This window comes from Diachasma alloeum, unplaced genomic scaffold, assembly GCF_001412515.2.
Source record: "Diachasma alloeum isolate Michigan unplaced genomic scaffold, Dall2.0 Dall_scaffold_00279, whole genome shotgun sequence".
NCBI lineage: Eukaryota > Metazoa > Arthropoda > Insecta > Hymenoptera > Braconidae > Diachasma > Diachasma alloeum.
In genome coordinates this window covers 891,980-907,896 of record NW_021680418.1, presented here as the reverse complement: position 1 = coordinate 907,896, position 15,917 = coordinate 891,980, and the positions used below count along the sequence as shown (strand labels likewise).

Genomic DNA, 15,917 nt, shown 5'->3' with positions numbered 1-15,917 from the left:
ATTAATCAAACATGAATGCTTCATGTCATGTCGACTTCTTCATATTCCTTCAACCCTGTTTTTTTTATTATATTTTTTTTTTAAGAGAGTGGAAGAAAAATTGGGATATCGATGCTCCACGAATCGATTCGTTGAGGGGAATCGAGAAACCGTAAGCAAATTCTCTTATTTCACTCGGCGACAAAAACTCGGTTGATGAAAACCCACCCACACGTTCACTTGCTGCCAAAGTGGCACTAGCCGCAACAACAGTCGTATGACGTCAGTTTATATGCACTGGGCGCAGAGACACCGGTTCATTTGTTAAAAAAGCCTGTTCATAATGATTCGTGTAGGTAAATTAATTTTGATTTGTTTAGCGTGTGTTATTGCCACAACTAGTAGTACAAAATCTAGAAGAAATGTCGAGGAGCTCAACGAGGACAATTGGGATCGCATGCTGACTGGAGAGTGGATGGTGGAGTTGTAAGACACCTTGAATTTTATTTGAATCTCTCATTCCTCGTTCATTTATTGCTTACTCGTTAATTTCAATTTGTTTGATGCAGCTTCGCCCCTTGGTGTCCGGCGTGCAAGGACCTGGAGCCTATTTGGGCGCATTTAGGGGATAGAAAGGGAGAGCTTGGCATTAGTGTGGGAAAAGTCGATGTCACCGACTCACCGGGGTTAAGCGGCAGGTTTATGGTCACCGCGCTGCCCACGATCTATCAGTACGTTCTAGAAATATGAAGATTTTGTTAGATTTTTGGTGATCTGTGAAGGGATACTCGTGGATGAGGTAGTTCATGCCTAATGAGTCAGTGGCTGATGATTCGTGGAATTTCGAGAAGAAAAAATTGAAAATAAAATAGATCCAGGACGAAACACAACTTGTATGACGACTCAAAATACTTTTTAATTGCAAGAGTTGCTGAAGAAAAAACGAGAAAAATAAAACGATATTATTTTGGAAGTTCAAGGTTTTCAACTTTTTTTTGAAATTTCGGGATTATGAGCATCTACGGGTCGCAAAAAAAATAATCTAAATATTCTAATAGATGGTAAAAAATCAAAAATTTTCACGTGTCATAAATAAAAATCGGATGAATAGAACTGCAGTTATGGAAAAAAAAAAATCATATCTCTGAAATGGGCTGTTAAAAAAATCTGAAAAAAATTTTCGTTGACTCATTTCACATGGAATAGCTCATATGGACTCAATCGAATTTATATTCCTGTATTTTCAGCGTTAAAGATGGGTTATTCAGGCAATATAAGAGCCCCAGGGATAGAGATTCCCTAGTCAACTTTGTGAGATCCAAAACGTGGGTGAAAGTCGAACCGATCTCCAGCTGGAAGAGTCCCACCTCCATCCAAATGTCGATTATCAGTCAATTTTTTAAAATGTCCCAAGTTCTGAGGGTAAGTTGAATTTTTCCAAATTGTCACATTTTTTCTGCTCTTTTTTTCGAGGCCCAAAATTTAATCACCAATTCCAATTTTCGGAGCGGAGTATTTTGCGAATACGTTCACAATGGAAAATTTTAGGGAAGATGAAGAGAAAACCTCAACGTACAAACTTAGTACAATTCGTGTAAAAAATTTGCAAATAACGAACTAGCCTTATATTATCCAGGCAATTCACACAAAATTAATGGAAGATTTCGGCCTGCCAACGTGGGGAAGTTACCTGATTTTCGCAATCGCCACGATAATCATCGGTGCAATACTAGGACTCCTGATCGTGTGCATAATCGACTTCATCTACCCACCAAAACCAGCAAAATCTCAAAATTACACGAGAAAGGGGAAAGAGTCTGGGGATCGGAAAGACAAAGCTTCCGATGATGAGGACTTTATTGAGAATGTGAAGGACGATTTGGTCGACGAAGAAGGGAGTGAGTCGGGCAAAGAGGCTGAGAAGTCGGAGAAAAGTGAAAAAGCGACTGAGGCCAGTGCTAGCAGTCCCAACGCTCGCAAACGCAAACCTCGCAAGGCCGATTAAATAGACTCGTCATTACCTTCTCCATCGATACCTCCATTTTAATGCAAAGAACTCAATAGGTCTTTAGTTTTTTTATATTTTGGCAGTTATTATTATTATCATTATTACTATTAATTCTTTCGTAACGTCAATTCCTCATTTTTTATCATAAGAAGAACATAGGATTTTATAATCGAATTTAGGAATTGTAATGAGATTAAATATTTCCATTTGGATGTCAGAAAAATTGAATCATCCTGTAATGAAAAAATGAAACGTGATAAGTCGATAAATTTTCTTCAATCTGCAATTTTTTCAAGAATTTGTGATTTTTTGAGTGAAGATTCTGTTATTCACTTATTACGTTGTACCCACTCCAATTCATAATTATTTCTGTTCAATAGATATTCATTCCAGCTTGAGTGGCATTTTTCGAATATTAATTATACATTGAGTAATATAATGTTTTCTTAATGAAATAAAATTTGATATTTAAACAAACAATTGGTTAACTGTGTTCGTTCTTGGGGCGTCAGAAGAATTGGTTCAATGATAGACGTTAATTCAACTGTCATAAGCAGTGTTTATTCCTTTCCTTAATCAAATTATTTTCAATACTTTAAACGAAAAAAAAATATAAATGAGTACAATTTTCCCATATTTGTGACTGGAGGCAATCGAGTTACATCCTCTCATCTACAATCATCACATCTGATAAATCAACTGAGTAGATAAAAAATCGAAATCAAGGATTGACAAAAAAATGGACTATTTAAACATAAAGAGATCAAACATTTAACTGTCACTTGAATATAAAATTAAGACCTTATTTTCATTCTATAATAAGAACTAAAACGAGTATGGGCAATGATAAAAATCGATAAAAATGCTTTCGTGACCACTGAGTCGATTGATTTCATTGCTACGTATTTTTTTCATTTTACGTAATAAAATCATTCATCATTCACATATACACATACAATGCAATCCAAGCAAGCAATTCCATCACTTCAGCACAATTTCTTTATAAATAATAGAATACATCAAAATTGCAGATTAAATTAATAAAAAACAAAGTGTGATTCACGTCATTTTGATAACAAGGAGTTACAGCGTACATTAGTAGCTTTTCTTCATTTATTAAGTCCTTCTTGAGCTCTCGATTCTGAGGATTTCAAGCTCGGTTCGATTATCTTTCAAATTTTTTTTTTATCGTTATTTTACATCGCTTCGACCCGGTTAAGGTATACTGCGATGGTGATCAAGACTTTAAATGGTTAGTTGAGGCAACGAACTTACCCATTGTGCCAAGCCACCGGGATATCTGTCAAATATGATTTAGATCCTTTTTTTTCTCAATTTTTTAATCTGGAAATTTCCATTCGGATTTTCATGGCGCAGAGAACTGCAAAAGATATAAATGTGTGCTCAAAAAAGTAGAAAAAATTGAAGAATTTTAAAACAGCGTTCTTCATTTTTATTGGGGAATAATGCAAAAAATGATGAAAGATAATCCAGCCGGGCTTTAAATTAGTATATTTAGATACGAGCGCGTAAAAGAGTTTCTGGACCCCCCAGGGGTCAAAGAGCGCTTTTCCGAGTGTCGAACCCCATTTTTGATCACAATGTGTGAAAAGTGGGATTTCATTTTACGCACAAGTGATGAAAATAAACTTTTCGAAATGTGAGACGAGGTTGGGACAAAATGGATCTCCCGAATATTCAATGATCGTCATTCTGTCAATTTTCAATTGCACAGGATTAAAAATAACTCGTTTCACCAAGCTTTTCTCTAATGTTGCAAATTAAAAACATCAGTGACCCTATCTACGACAAATACCTGGTGAAGACACCACGAACAGTAAACATGATTCATAACACGTTGTAACTCCTGTCGTAAGCCGTCCTTGATTTTTGGTCTTTATACAATAATTCTACAAACTGAAGTTCGTAATTAGTAATTAGGTCATAATTAATATCAATTGATTGAGGAATGAAACGGCAGAATTTGGGCCTTCCCGTTATACCTGTAATTCTGATCGTGGAAGAAGAAAATAAATCAGTTCTGTAGGGAAACGGTGAAACGATTAGTCAATATGATTGCCTCTGCAATAATGGAATTATTTTGGGAAGGAGAGGCTGGAGGGAAAATTTTTTGAAGTCTTTTTCGACGGAGAATCTTCTCGACATTTTCCAAGATCACTCATTTCCAAAATGATTCCATCATTAACAAAGAGTTTCCTAATGTTTTACCGTTTCATCGCTTCATTACATTGATATCGATTGAATTTCCCTTCCGTTATTTTCAATATATTTATTGATATTTCTTTCAATTCATGTCTTATTGCCTTCAAAATCTATTTATTTTCTGGAGATTCTGGGTTTAAAGTAAAAATTGACACGGCTTGGTCATTTTTGAAAACGTCAATATGAATACAATGGCAGTCTATGCTCAATTATTTTGTGTTATTTTTCTCTTCCAAAATGGTTTGTTCTCAACTGTGCATTATTGTTATTTTCGATTCAACTATTGTCGCTTTAACCGTCAGCCCTCCATTTTTTTCTTATGAATGTATATAATTGTATAAAATTATTTTCACAATTGTTTCACATTTTTCTTCCGTTTTATGAATTAGAGTAGAAATTGCCGAATGAGTATTTTTGAATATGAAATATGACCATGTGTACTCACATTATTCAATGATTCTCCGCCTAACCGCAAAAACAATATACCTTGAGCTTGGACAAATAATTACATTGAATTAATTCTAATCTGAATGAAAGCATCAGGGGTATCTGTAATTCGACAAAATAATTATCTCGCAATTACTTTTAAGATCCACGTGATTTTTTTCTACCTATTATTCAATTATACCTCTTGCTTCGCTAGTGTTCAAGAAATGCATTATGATACAAACATTCATGCAATATAGTACATCGAGACGCGATTACAGTCTCTAAGTCAGTTCGATTGTATAATGATTATCTATATTTACTGAATCCCTTCACCTTTGACAATATGAAAACAACATGACAAAAACACTGAGATTGGACGAATAAATCAAAGAGGCAAGAAAATAGTAAAGGGAGTGAATATCTTCAGTTCAAACGAATCTGGAAAGATTGTTTCAAATGAAATTCTTTGTTGAAACTGCGGTAAACTACACGAAAGGTCTCGTCACAATTCTCAACACACTAGTTTCCGAGATTATTTACAAAAAAAATCTGTACAAAATTTCGGAACTCTTCTTCCGTTTTAATCGTTATCATGAAAAAAGGATTTGAAAATAATTTCAAGTAGTTCGTGTTGAGTTTAAAATTTATCAGAAGGTGACGAACAAATAAAATCCTAACAGGGGGAGATCCACTTCAACAGTAATTGTGAACAATAAAGAAAGAATGATAAATGCATAGAAATGCACCAATCATATTCTGTCAATCCTTCTAGTGGAAAGAAAAAAATGTGGGAGGAAGGCAAAGGTATCTAAATGGCATTCAACAGCCTTATAACAGAATTGTCATCTCTGCGGATCAATTCGACCGTACTTTCCGCCTCGAATACGGCTTGTTCATCTACACTCAACTACGAATGAATTCTTCTTATTAACTACATTGATTTTTTCTTTGTATTTGTTGAATCATTAGCGCGATAAAATAATGATTTTCATGTGTTTTGTTCTCCTTATTCAATTATTACGAACTACAATAAAACGCCTAAGCTTTATATCACAAGACATTCTGTGTTTCTTATCACGACTCAACTAAATTCTACAAATTTATCAATAATTTTCATTTCCATTTTTCCTCTCTTTCTTGTGTCCTCTCTCCCTCTCTCGCGTTATTATTTCTCACGTTTCCGCAGTCAGTATATAATTTATCATGACACTAGTCACGTAATCAGTACCTGCATTATTTCATAACAATTTCTTCTTAAAAATCATTATTCAATATTTATCACTCCATTGTCATCGATCATGAAAATCTAATCACCGCTAGTAATGACAAACAGACTGATATCTAGAGATATAGTGTGCATCAGTGCAAAGTAAAAAAAATCGAATAGAGAAAAATTATTTACAAAAACAGTCTAATCGCTGAGTTGTACAATCCCTGCGTGGTTTTGAGAATGTCATGGGAATTTTTATGATCAACGCAATGGGAAAATCATGGGCAAAATAGTTTGATAAATCATCTGTATTTTTTTAACTAATTACGGAAAATGATTGAATGCCATGCAATTCCAATCGTTTGATTCCCACGCGTCCTTTCCCAAACTTGAAAAAAAAAATTTTAATTGTTCTGAATATCTAGAAAAATTAACACAAAGTTTGGCAGGCGACAAAAAGTGCCCTGAAAGTGTTCCAAAGACGAGAAAACTCGAAGCTAATTTTGCAGCTCGAGCAATTTCCCCTGGAACTCCATATGACATTCTCAAGAGTTGCTCATTCTGCTCCCTCAACATCATCAAATGGCACTATGGTCCATTGCCCAGGGGTAACTACCCTGTGAGAAAAACGAACAAGTTTCCAAACAAGTCTTGTTTCGGCCAAAAACAAATTGTTTATTTCGAATGTGAAAGTCTCAAACATGAATAATTGCTCTGCTTTCAACAACGAAATATTTGGCTTTTCCGGATAAAAAAAATTTTACAGAGGGAAGTTTATCAAGAAATATTTTGTCCCAAAGTTGTAAGATTGCAAGAATAAAAAAATTCAATAGAAAAACTTTGCGAATTCGATAGAAAATTCTAGGGAATTCTCGTTAAAATTCCATTTGTTCTTTGCGCTGAATCTGAGCTAATTGACAGGAAAGTCAATAGATATCGGTTTTTATCATTATTTCATTTAACAATTAATTTTTTGAAATAGTGCTAGAAATGCCATTTCTTGTTTGCGCGAGCCAAATTTTTTTTGAAAAGACAGGTAATTTTTGCAATAAAAATGTTCAGCTCAAAAAAATGCTTTTTGATAATTTTCAACACACAATTTATTACGCACAAGTACGACTTGCTTGAGAACTCCGCTGTTCTTTTCTCAGTGTATTCTGCAGGAGAACGAAGATTACATTACGAACCCAAGATGATCAGAGATTTATCGCCATAAATCACTGTCTTTAGCAACGACGAATCTGCTGGATCCCCCCGAGGAGCCATGTGAGCTGTGGCTGTCGTGCGACGATTCATGAGACCCATTGTGCAAATGATGATGCGAGGGATTCGATTGTGTTATCGACAATTGATTGGACGTGATTGGATGGGCGACAGCAACTGGAAGATGTTTAGCTTGAATGGATGACCGTTGATCACTGATTTGACGGATTTTGTTGGTAATACCAGCTGATCCCACATTAGTTTTACTGGAGCTGCGACTACTTGAGGCTGGTACAACGGCAGTTGATTGAACAGACTGGCCATCAGTCTTGTCATCTGGAGGTTTGGGTAGTCTCCGCCTCAGCCATGCGTGCCGGAGGGCTTTAGCAGGTGTCATTCTTTGCTCCGGATCCCACTGAAGGCATTTGCGAATGAAATCGAGGAAGAGCTGATCCTCACAGCCCTTCAGAGCGTCTTTGAGGTCTTTCGAGGCAGGTGGACCTCGCAATTTTCCTCTTCTAGATATTCCACCGTGGAGAAAAGTTGTTCCATTAGCAGTTGTCATGGCTTTGCAGTACCTGGGATAACCCTTGGAGCTGAAGAACTGGCGGGATCGCTTCGCATTGTCTATCATCTTCCTTGGGGGCATTCCAAGCAGCTCGATTATACAAGCCAGTTGGTCAGCCTCGTCTTCGCCGGGGAGTAGAGGGAATCCTGTGAGGAGTTCAGCGAGAATGCAACCCAGACTCCACATGTCTATCGGCATTCCGTACTTTGCGCCCAGGATCACCTCTGGCGCACGGTAGAATCTACTCTGGATGTAAGTATATACGCGCTGGTCTTCGTAACAACTCGAGCCAAAATCAATTACCTGGAAAATGAGAAAACTGAGTTCATCCATTGATGATGAATTAAATATTTAATGATATTCAACTGTAAATTTTTTATCAAGTAAATAATACAATAAACAATTTTTTTTGGAACTAATTATTCATTTTTAAACATGTATAATCCATCTTCAATGCACGAGGAATCTCACTCCACTAGCTCGCGATTTTTAAAACTTATAGTAGTCTCCCTTAGGAAAATTCATTGCCCACATTAACGAAATTACCGACCTGACAAAAAAACATTAATGCATCAGAAGGACTTTTTTCTCCCCAAAACTCAATCTTCATAAATTTCCGTCAAGTCGGTGAAGTTTGTCATTATTAACGAGAGGAATAATTTCCCTTGTTCCGATAATACATTACCTTAATGCCACTCCTCCCTTGCTGCTTCAGCAATACATTCTCTGGCTTCATGTCACAATGAATAATCTTGTTCTTGTAGAGTGCATCCAAACACTGCAGCAACGAGTGAGAAAACTTCCTAACTAACTGTAGGCTGAAGCCCTGGAACTTATTTTTCTTGATGAGCTCATAAAGATTGATGCTGAGCAGCTCAAAAGTAATGCACATGTGATTCCTGAAGGTGAAAGAATCAAACATATGAATAATATTCATGGTATTGTCTTTATCCTGTTCTCTCAGATTGGCGAGAATGCGTATTTCTTCTTGTGCTTGTCTGTGAAATCGCCTCTCGTTTCTCACCATTTTGAGGGCAATGTGTTCATGAATTTTATGGTCATAAGCTTTAACAACTTGTCCAAACGATCCTTTCCCGATAACTTTGAGAACTTCGTATCTGTACGCAACATGATCATGCGGTGTGTGGATGTAACTCCCCTGATCATTATCGTAGTTATGATTATTCGGTAATCCAAGAATCGCCGGCCTCTTCTTCGCATTAGCTCCGATGAAGTAAATCTGAGGATAAGTAAATATCTCGTGCTGCTCATAGGGTGTCAATTTATTCATGTAAAGCTTCATAACAATCTCAGGTGTTACTGCCATTTTCGGTATAACACGACTCGAATTATTACCCTCTGTCCTTCCATTCTTAACAAGTGGACTGTTCGTTTGACTATTCGACTGCGAATGAGGATTGTGATTCGAATTGTTGCTGTTGTGACTCGTGTGCGAGCTCAAACTCAGGTTCAAGCTCTCCGAGTTACTCGTTAAATTTTGTAAACTATTATTTGCACTTGAACCCAAACTTGGCAGATGTGTACTACCACTGTGGGACGAGTGGGTGAGATGCGATGGTGGTGATTCCCCGGCTTTCACCCCATAATTGCCAGATTTTAGAGGGGGCAGATGATTATTTTCACTCGTTGAGATGTACGATTGCGTTGAAATTGCGCTCATAGGCACGAACGGATTTGGTAGTGACAAGGGCATCTCGACTGCGCTAGACATTTGTAATTATCCGATAAATTATCACTTCATCGTCTTACTTCCAATTGTTCTACTAGCAATACCTCGTTTATCTCCTCCAGTTGCTAGTCATTTTGACGTCGCCATTGATTCCCTCATTACTTCATTATTTTCAGCTGATAAGACCCTCGGAAGAGTCGTGACAATCTCCATTATGAGATCAATTCTTAATTTCACTCTTTAAATTCAGAGATCACTCGACATATCACGATTCACAATTTTTCGTATTTTCCTCAACGAAATATTCATTCGTTAAAATGCAGTTGGACTAGAAAATAGTTTTCTAATTTTCTTTGTTGCTTTATTCGCTTGTTAATTTTTTAATGAATGAGTCAAATGCGGAAATTTAATGTAAATTAAGTGAAATCTAACTCAATGATTTTTTCTAATACTTTATCACATGTCAGTCATCTCGTTTGGCTCACTATCGACCTTCTCCCTTGTACGTTTTATTTTTCTCACTCTCAAACGTCTCTTCGTTCGTCTAATTTTACAGTCTATCGTACACGAGGACAAACACATTATGAGTTCAGTCCTCTAGTGTTAGAGGTTGTTGGCACTTGGCCGACGAAGTTTGATGACTCCTGTTCATTCGGCACACGCATTCATTCATTTGTATTGTTCATAAATTGAAAAAAATGCCTAATTACTGGTCATCGCACAATTAAAAAAATTAAAATGCTCACATTCGGCCCATTTCCTCCACTCCCCAGTTCAAATCCTCCAGATCAATTAAGACTCCAAAAAAAATCGTGTTCTCCAGTCCGAAGAGTCAACTAATCATGTAACTGTGACTAGCATTACTATTACTACTTTCTTCCTCATTTTTCAAAAGCTAGACTCGTTTACAATGTTCTGTACACAAACATTAGACTGAAAATCCTCCATAAAACCTCCATTAACAGTCGAATGCACCTTCATCTCATCGACCAACGTCGAAACATTGACGTTTTCACCCAAATATTTCTAACTACACTGAAAAATCCCTGGAGTTCCTTGTGTTTTTAATGTTCACATCAAGTATTAAAGTCTTCTCTTCCTGTCACTTCACTGTAACTGAACCATTCTCCCCCTTTCCCTCAGCAGAGTTTCGACAAATGCAAATTACAAGGGAACAGTAACCTTTTCATTGCAAACAATGCCATCACTATTGCTGTGTGCACGTGCACATTGCAAACTTGCGTGTAATTACCCCGTGTCCTTATATCACGAGGCTCGAGGCACACTAAAAAAAAACCTCCAGCAACACCAGGAATTCTGATAAATAATTATTCACTTTAAACTTTTCTTGAAAAAGAAACAAAGGGCTTCAACAACGGCGGCAGGAAGGCTCCAACAATACAAGGGGTAAAGGAGGCTCGAGCACTTGTGTCTTCTGACTCATACTCAGTCGTCAAGTCGTTGAACTCAATTCAATTCGTTCCATCGACTGTACCTTCACCCAATAGTTAAAACTTGCGAGATTCTTCAGTGAAAAAAAACCTCAGCTGACACCACCGGTGGCTAGTAACCTCCTCATTACATCTCTGGGCGTCAATTTTCCTCTGCCTATATGTTTCCCTACTTTTTTTTCAACACTTCTTCACTCCGTGTTTCATCTAACTGTATACATCTGACATAGGTGACGCTCAACCTCCCTTAATCCAGTATTCAATCGTCTATTTTCATAGCCCCAATTTCTCGACCCCACGATGCAACGATTTTACGTAAAATTAGACGACTGATTTTTCAGAATTTCGGACGGTCGGATTTATTCTCATGTGCATATGAATGTGGGTGAATAATTCACGCGAATAAATATGACTAATTTGGAGACACTGGTGAGAGTAACACCCACGCGTGCCCACGCGCACTTGCGCGATCATATCACACGTCACAGGAATATTAACGTGGAATGGGTAATGTGTAGGGGACTATTACTGAAACTTTGGGTAGCACAGGGTTGAGTTGGAGTCACCAAGTCGGATATGGTCTAGGAGTGAAGCAGTCTGTTTCCTTCAACAATGTCCTTTATTTCCGATTTTCGGGGGGCTGAAAGGGGACAGTGGTGGCCTCTAGCAGTTGTTCAAAACACTGCATTTCAATAGTTCAACGCCACTGAAGGGGTAAAATAGGTACAGCATGCATTGATATTGATTGTCACATCCTTTCGGATTTGAATGGTAGTTCACGTGTAAAAAAATACCGTAGGATTGCCTGCAGCAATCCTATGGGGAATTCGAACATTTACTATAGGATTTTCCAAATAGGATTCGCTATAGGACGCCTTATCAGGGTTTTCCTATTGTATGTCATGATTAGGGATCATATGGGGGTGTATATTGGTCATAAAGGGTCATATTAGTCATTGAAGGGTAATAGGGGGTCATATGATCCTCCACATGACCCTTATACGACCCTAATATGAACCCTTATGACCCCCATGACTCTTTTGACCCTCATTCTGACCCAAAATTTCATAGGAAATCCTATTGAAAATCTTATAGGATATCCTGCAGGAAATCCTGAGACATCGTGTAGGAAATGCTAAAGACATCCTATAAGATATCCTACAGGATATCCTATCTGAAAAATTCTATAGGAAATGTTCGATCTGAAAAATCCTATAGGGGGACAAAGCCCTAGTAATGGGATTTGTACCTTCCTTTTCACCATGGATTAGCCCCCTACCGATCGCTCTGGGGATTTTTAAGAAATTGGCTCATTACGGATTGTTTGCAAAGCTGAAATAGATGGCAGCAGAGAGTCACCCACTCCCTTTGCCAAAGGCACTGAACAAGGATAATCAGATGCATGCCATTCCTGTCTGACCCATTGCAAAGTGAGTGGCCACTGGGCGCCGTTAGTTCGTGAATTAGCCGAAATTCCTCGTGAAGGTCATCGCAAAAACTTCGATATCTCCCTTAAATTCAGAGATATTCGTCAAAATTCAACTCAGGGTTGATCACCGTAAATCGTTTTACCGCTTTGCTGTCGATATACGCGCGGAGTGTGTGAACCTTTCTTTTTATTCCAGAGACTGTAAACCTGAGCTTGCACTCGTTGCGTTATCTACCATTTCATGAACCAATGACGCATCAGCAATCAGCACAGTTCGTCTACGGTTGAGTCCTGTAGCGTGTTCCAACCACACCTGACAGTATTACTACAGACTGAGCATCACTGGGATGTATGTTTTATTTTGATCGCATCAAATATCGGTTCAATCGTGTAGAGTAGGGAGATATCCACAACCCAGCTGAGTGGAACCTATACAATTCTCAGCTGACAGCGAAAGTGCGTCGTAGTTTATAAGTGCTTTCTTTGCGAATTTTTATTTGAAAGAGATTTAACGATAATGAGCTTGACACCGAAATCATTCAAGGAAAAGAGATCATTTGGTAGGTTTCATCATCATGTTACAATTAATGGAGAAATCTTGTCAGTTGCGTCTCTAAATCCATGGGAAAGGGTCATACACTCGTGTTTTTCATTCGTTCGCTATAATTTTTTCTGTTATCGCTAATTTCATGCCATTTTTGCATTTCATTCTGTTGGTAAGCCTATTGTTTTTCCAAGAACGAAGTTTTGCTCACTCATTTGTATTGATTGTATTGTTACAGCACAAAGAGTTGCAGACGTTGAATTAATACGTGAACGTCATCCCAATAAAATTCCAATCATTGTTGAGAGATATTATGGTGAACGACAATTACCATTGTTGGATAAATCCAAGTTTTTAGTACCTGATCACCTGACTGTCGCGGAATTGATCAAAATTATAAGGTATGTTTGAACGAACATTCTGATTTGTAATTTTTTTTGGCTGCTTCCCTTTTATTTTCGTGGGTTGTAAGTTATTTGTTTAATTGTACTAATCGAATTTAAAAAATAGTAAAATAATTGATAATCTAAATGTTCAATTGATGATTAATTAAATATTTAATAATGTGGAACTGTAAATTTTCTATTAAGTAAATTACACTCAATTTCTTAGAAGGGATTTTCGATTATTCGAATAATTGTCAATGTTCCCAACTAAATTACTGATTAATAATAAATTTGTAATTTGAATATTTAAAGTGATGTTTACTTCAATAACTAAAATTTAAGAGGGATACCAACGAATTGACTATTTAATAATTTAACGTTAATTGTAAATTATGGATGTGGCTGTCCCTACTTGTAGAATCATGAAACTTTTTCTACAAGCATATTGAGAACGGGAAATAATTGAATTATTGAATTAAGAAATGGTGAGGTCATGAGTTATTTTAGTGATTGTTAAGCCATCCCGTTCTGACCGAAGTTAGAGAACACAGCAAAATCCACACTATCTCATGGTTAAATATTTTTTTCGAAGTTTCGATTAAAATTCAATCTTCATCAGCCTCTAGAAATTAATTACGCGAATTCATTAGTTTAAAAATATCCACATAACCTAAAATTACATTGCGCCACTTAAAAGAACTAATAACAATTCAAACTCTATATTCGAAATTAGTAGGAACATAAGCCAGGAAATTTACTTTCGAAATAATCTGCTGAAGTATTTTAATTTATATCATTTTAATCCTTTACTAATGATTCAATTGATTCATTTACTCACTCTCTTATGATAGACGGAGACTACAACTTCACCCAACCCAAGCATTCTTCGTGCTAGTTAACCAGAGGAGTATGGCTAGTGGTAGTATGACAATGGCACAGTTGTATCAACGTGAGAAGGATGAGGACGGTTTTTTGTACATGGTCTTTGCGAGTCAAGAAGTATTTGGATGTTAGCCTGTCAGTGATTTTGAATAATGATTCTTAATAGGTAAGTCAATCTCCTGTGAGAATACCCACAATGCCGTTATCTTCAGAATGAATCAATTCACGAAAAAAAATTGAAGACATCACAATATCATATTGTGTTGTCACTGTTCGAATCCTCTTCAAGATAATACTTGATTAATTACCCTGCTTATGTTCCTTTCCAGATAATCATGACAACATTATATTACGTGATACTATGGTTAAATGAAATAATAGTAGAAGTTAAGCAGTGAAACCGACGTGGAATCTGAATGAAGCAAGCAACTTGGGCAGCTCTGGATCGAATTTTTAAAAAATTCATAAATTTGAGAAAGCTTTGGTATTTGAAGGAAATAATGGTGCTTGCGACGTTTAATGATGGAAGTTATGTGTAACACATGAAAATCGTAATGACTGGATAGAAATACGGGAAGGATATCGAAAATAAATGAATAAAAATTCTCTCATTGTTCAGCTACGGATTGGAGAAGCAAAAGGATGTTAAGATAATTTGAAAATAGTTATGATTTCATCGTTAGACAAAACAATGTGAGGTATGACGTTTTGTCTGTTTCTCAACCAATTAAAAATCAATGCAATGAACGGGGGGAAATACACCAATTACCTGATGGCAAACGAATCACAGATTCCGAAATTTATATGTGTTTAAAACAATGTTTAACTACTGTACCAATTGTTCATACAATCGTTCAATCTCTAACTGAACTCCAGAAACTAAAAGAAACAAAAGGGGTATTTTACAGTTTTCGTGAAGAATAATCAATCAATTGTCCGATTAATTTATAAGGAGAAATTTATAACTAATTGATCGAAGGGAGAACTCTTTCGTGGATAATATTGTATGAAATGTTTATTTGCATAAATATTGTGAATGTTACTTTTTTCTTACGTAGTCAGTAAACAGGATAGAATGATAACTTTAGATTAAGTATTTACGTGTTAATTAGCACATTGATAAAGCTCTTGGGTGATTGTTGAGCATTTATATGAGCTCGAATGATGATATAAAATTACACACATTGAAAAATTCTTTATGAATATGCAATAAGTCCGAATAAACATGTGTTTTTGATTATAAATTACGTGTTTAGGTGTTCATTTTGGGTGCTCATATGTAAGATACAGTTTTTTATGTCACGACCCATTCAGCGATTGAAATCTTCAACTTTTAACTAATTATTAATTAATGAGCAATATTTCAAGCGCTTGGGAATGAAAAATTAATTATTGAGATTAGAAAATTGAAAAAAATTCATGGAAGTTCCCTATTACTATTTTTCCCATAAGTTCTCCTCATTGATAATTATTTGATTGTTTCTCTCACATAGAGGTTCGGAAGCTGATGAACACCATTATAGCATTCTGCTTTCCATGTAATTTATACCTTAGAAAAACATCTAGGGTTGACCGAGTAGATAGCCCTGGGAATAATATAGAATATGACTATAGCAGCCGAAAAATAATTTGATGTGCTAGGTGTTGTATTATGGAAATAAATTCAAGGCTTTACATGGTTAGGTTAGCTTCATTGGTTGTTTCATATAGAAACATTGAAGGAAAAAAATCGCATGTAGCATCCCTCCTTCATAACATGTGTATGTATATATGACCGTATTATGGCCGAATAATCAATTAGTAAAAAATGAAACGGTTGAATAGAATCTCGAATCATGTTTAGTTCCTCCTCACTCTACATTCGAGCTTTGCGCTAAAAGTAGTGAACATGGGGGATTACCTAGGGTCCCTGATC

At 36.5% G+C, this 15,917-nt stretch overlaps 3 protein-coding genes across 3 annotated transcripts; 2 read left to right on the top strand and 1 right to left on the bottom strand.

The window, feature by feature from the left end:
• Positions 1-127: 127 nt before the first annotated feature.
• LOC107038261 (thioredoxin-related transmembrane protein 1) lies at positions 128-2,467 on the top strand. The gene is made up of 4 exons (XM_015257266.1): positions 128-465; positions 549-710; positions 1,227-1,401; positions 1,616-2,467. The coding sequence occupies exons 1-4, from the start codon at positions 323-325 to the stop codon at positions 1,982-1,984; spliced, it is 849 nt and encodes a 282-aa protein (XP_015112752.1). The 5' UTR covers positions 128-322; the 3' UTR covers positions 1,985-2,467.
• Positions 2,468-6,752: 4,285 nt separating this feature from the next.
• Positions 6,753-9,990, bottom strand: LOC107038258 (dual specificity tyrosine-phosphorylation-regulated kinase 2). Its single transcript, XM_015257257.1, has 2 exons — positions 8,306-9,990; positions 6,753-7,923 (listed from the first exon to the last, which is right to left on the bottom strand). The coding sequence occupies exons 1-2, from the start codon at positions 9,350-9,352 to the stop codon at positions 7,054-7,056; spliced, it is 1,917 nt and encodes a 638-aa protein (XP_015112743.1). The 5' UTR covers positions 9,353-9,990; the 3' UTR covers positions 6,753-7,053.
• Positions 9,991-12,188: 2,198 nt separating this feature from the next.
• On the top strand, positions 12,189-15,246 carry LOC107038186 (microtubule-associated proteins 1A/1B light chain 3A). The gene is made up of 4 exons (XM_015257114.1): positions 12,189-12,750; positions 12,973-13,135; positions 13,972-14,168; positions 14,332-15,246. The coding sequence occupies exons 1-3, from the start codon at positions 12,708-12,710 to the stop codon at positions 14,132-14,134; spliced, it is 369 nt and encodes a 122-aa protein (XP_015112600.1). The 5' UTR covers positions 12,189-12,707; the 3' UTR covers positions 14,135-14,168; positions 14,332-15,246.
• The last annotated feature ends 671 nt before the right edge of the window (positions 15,247-15,917 follow it).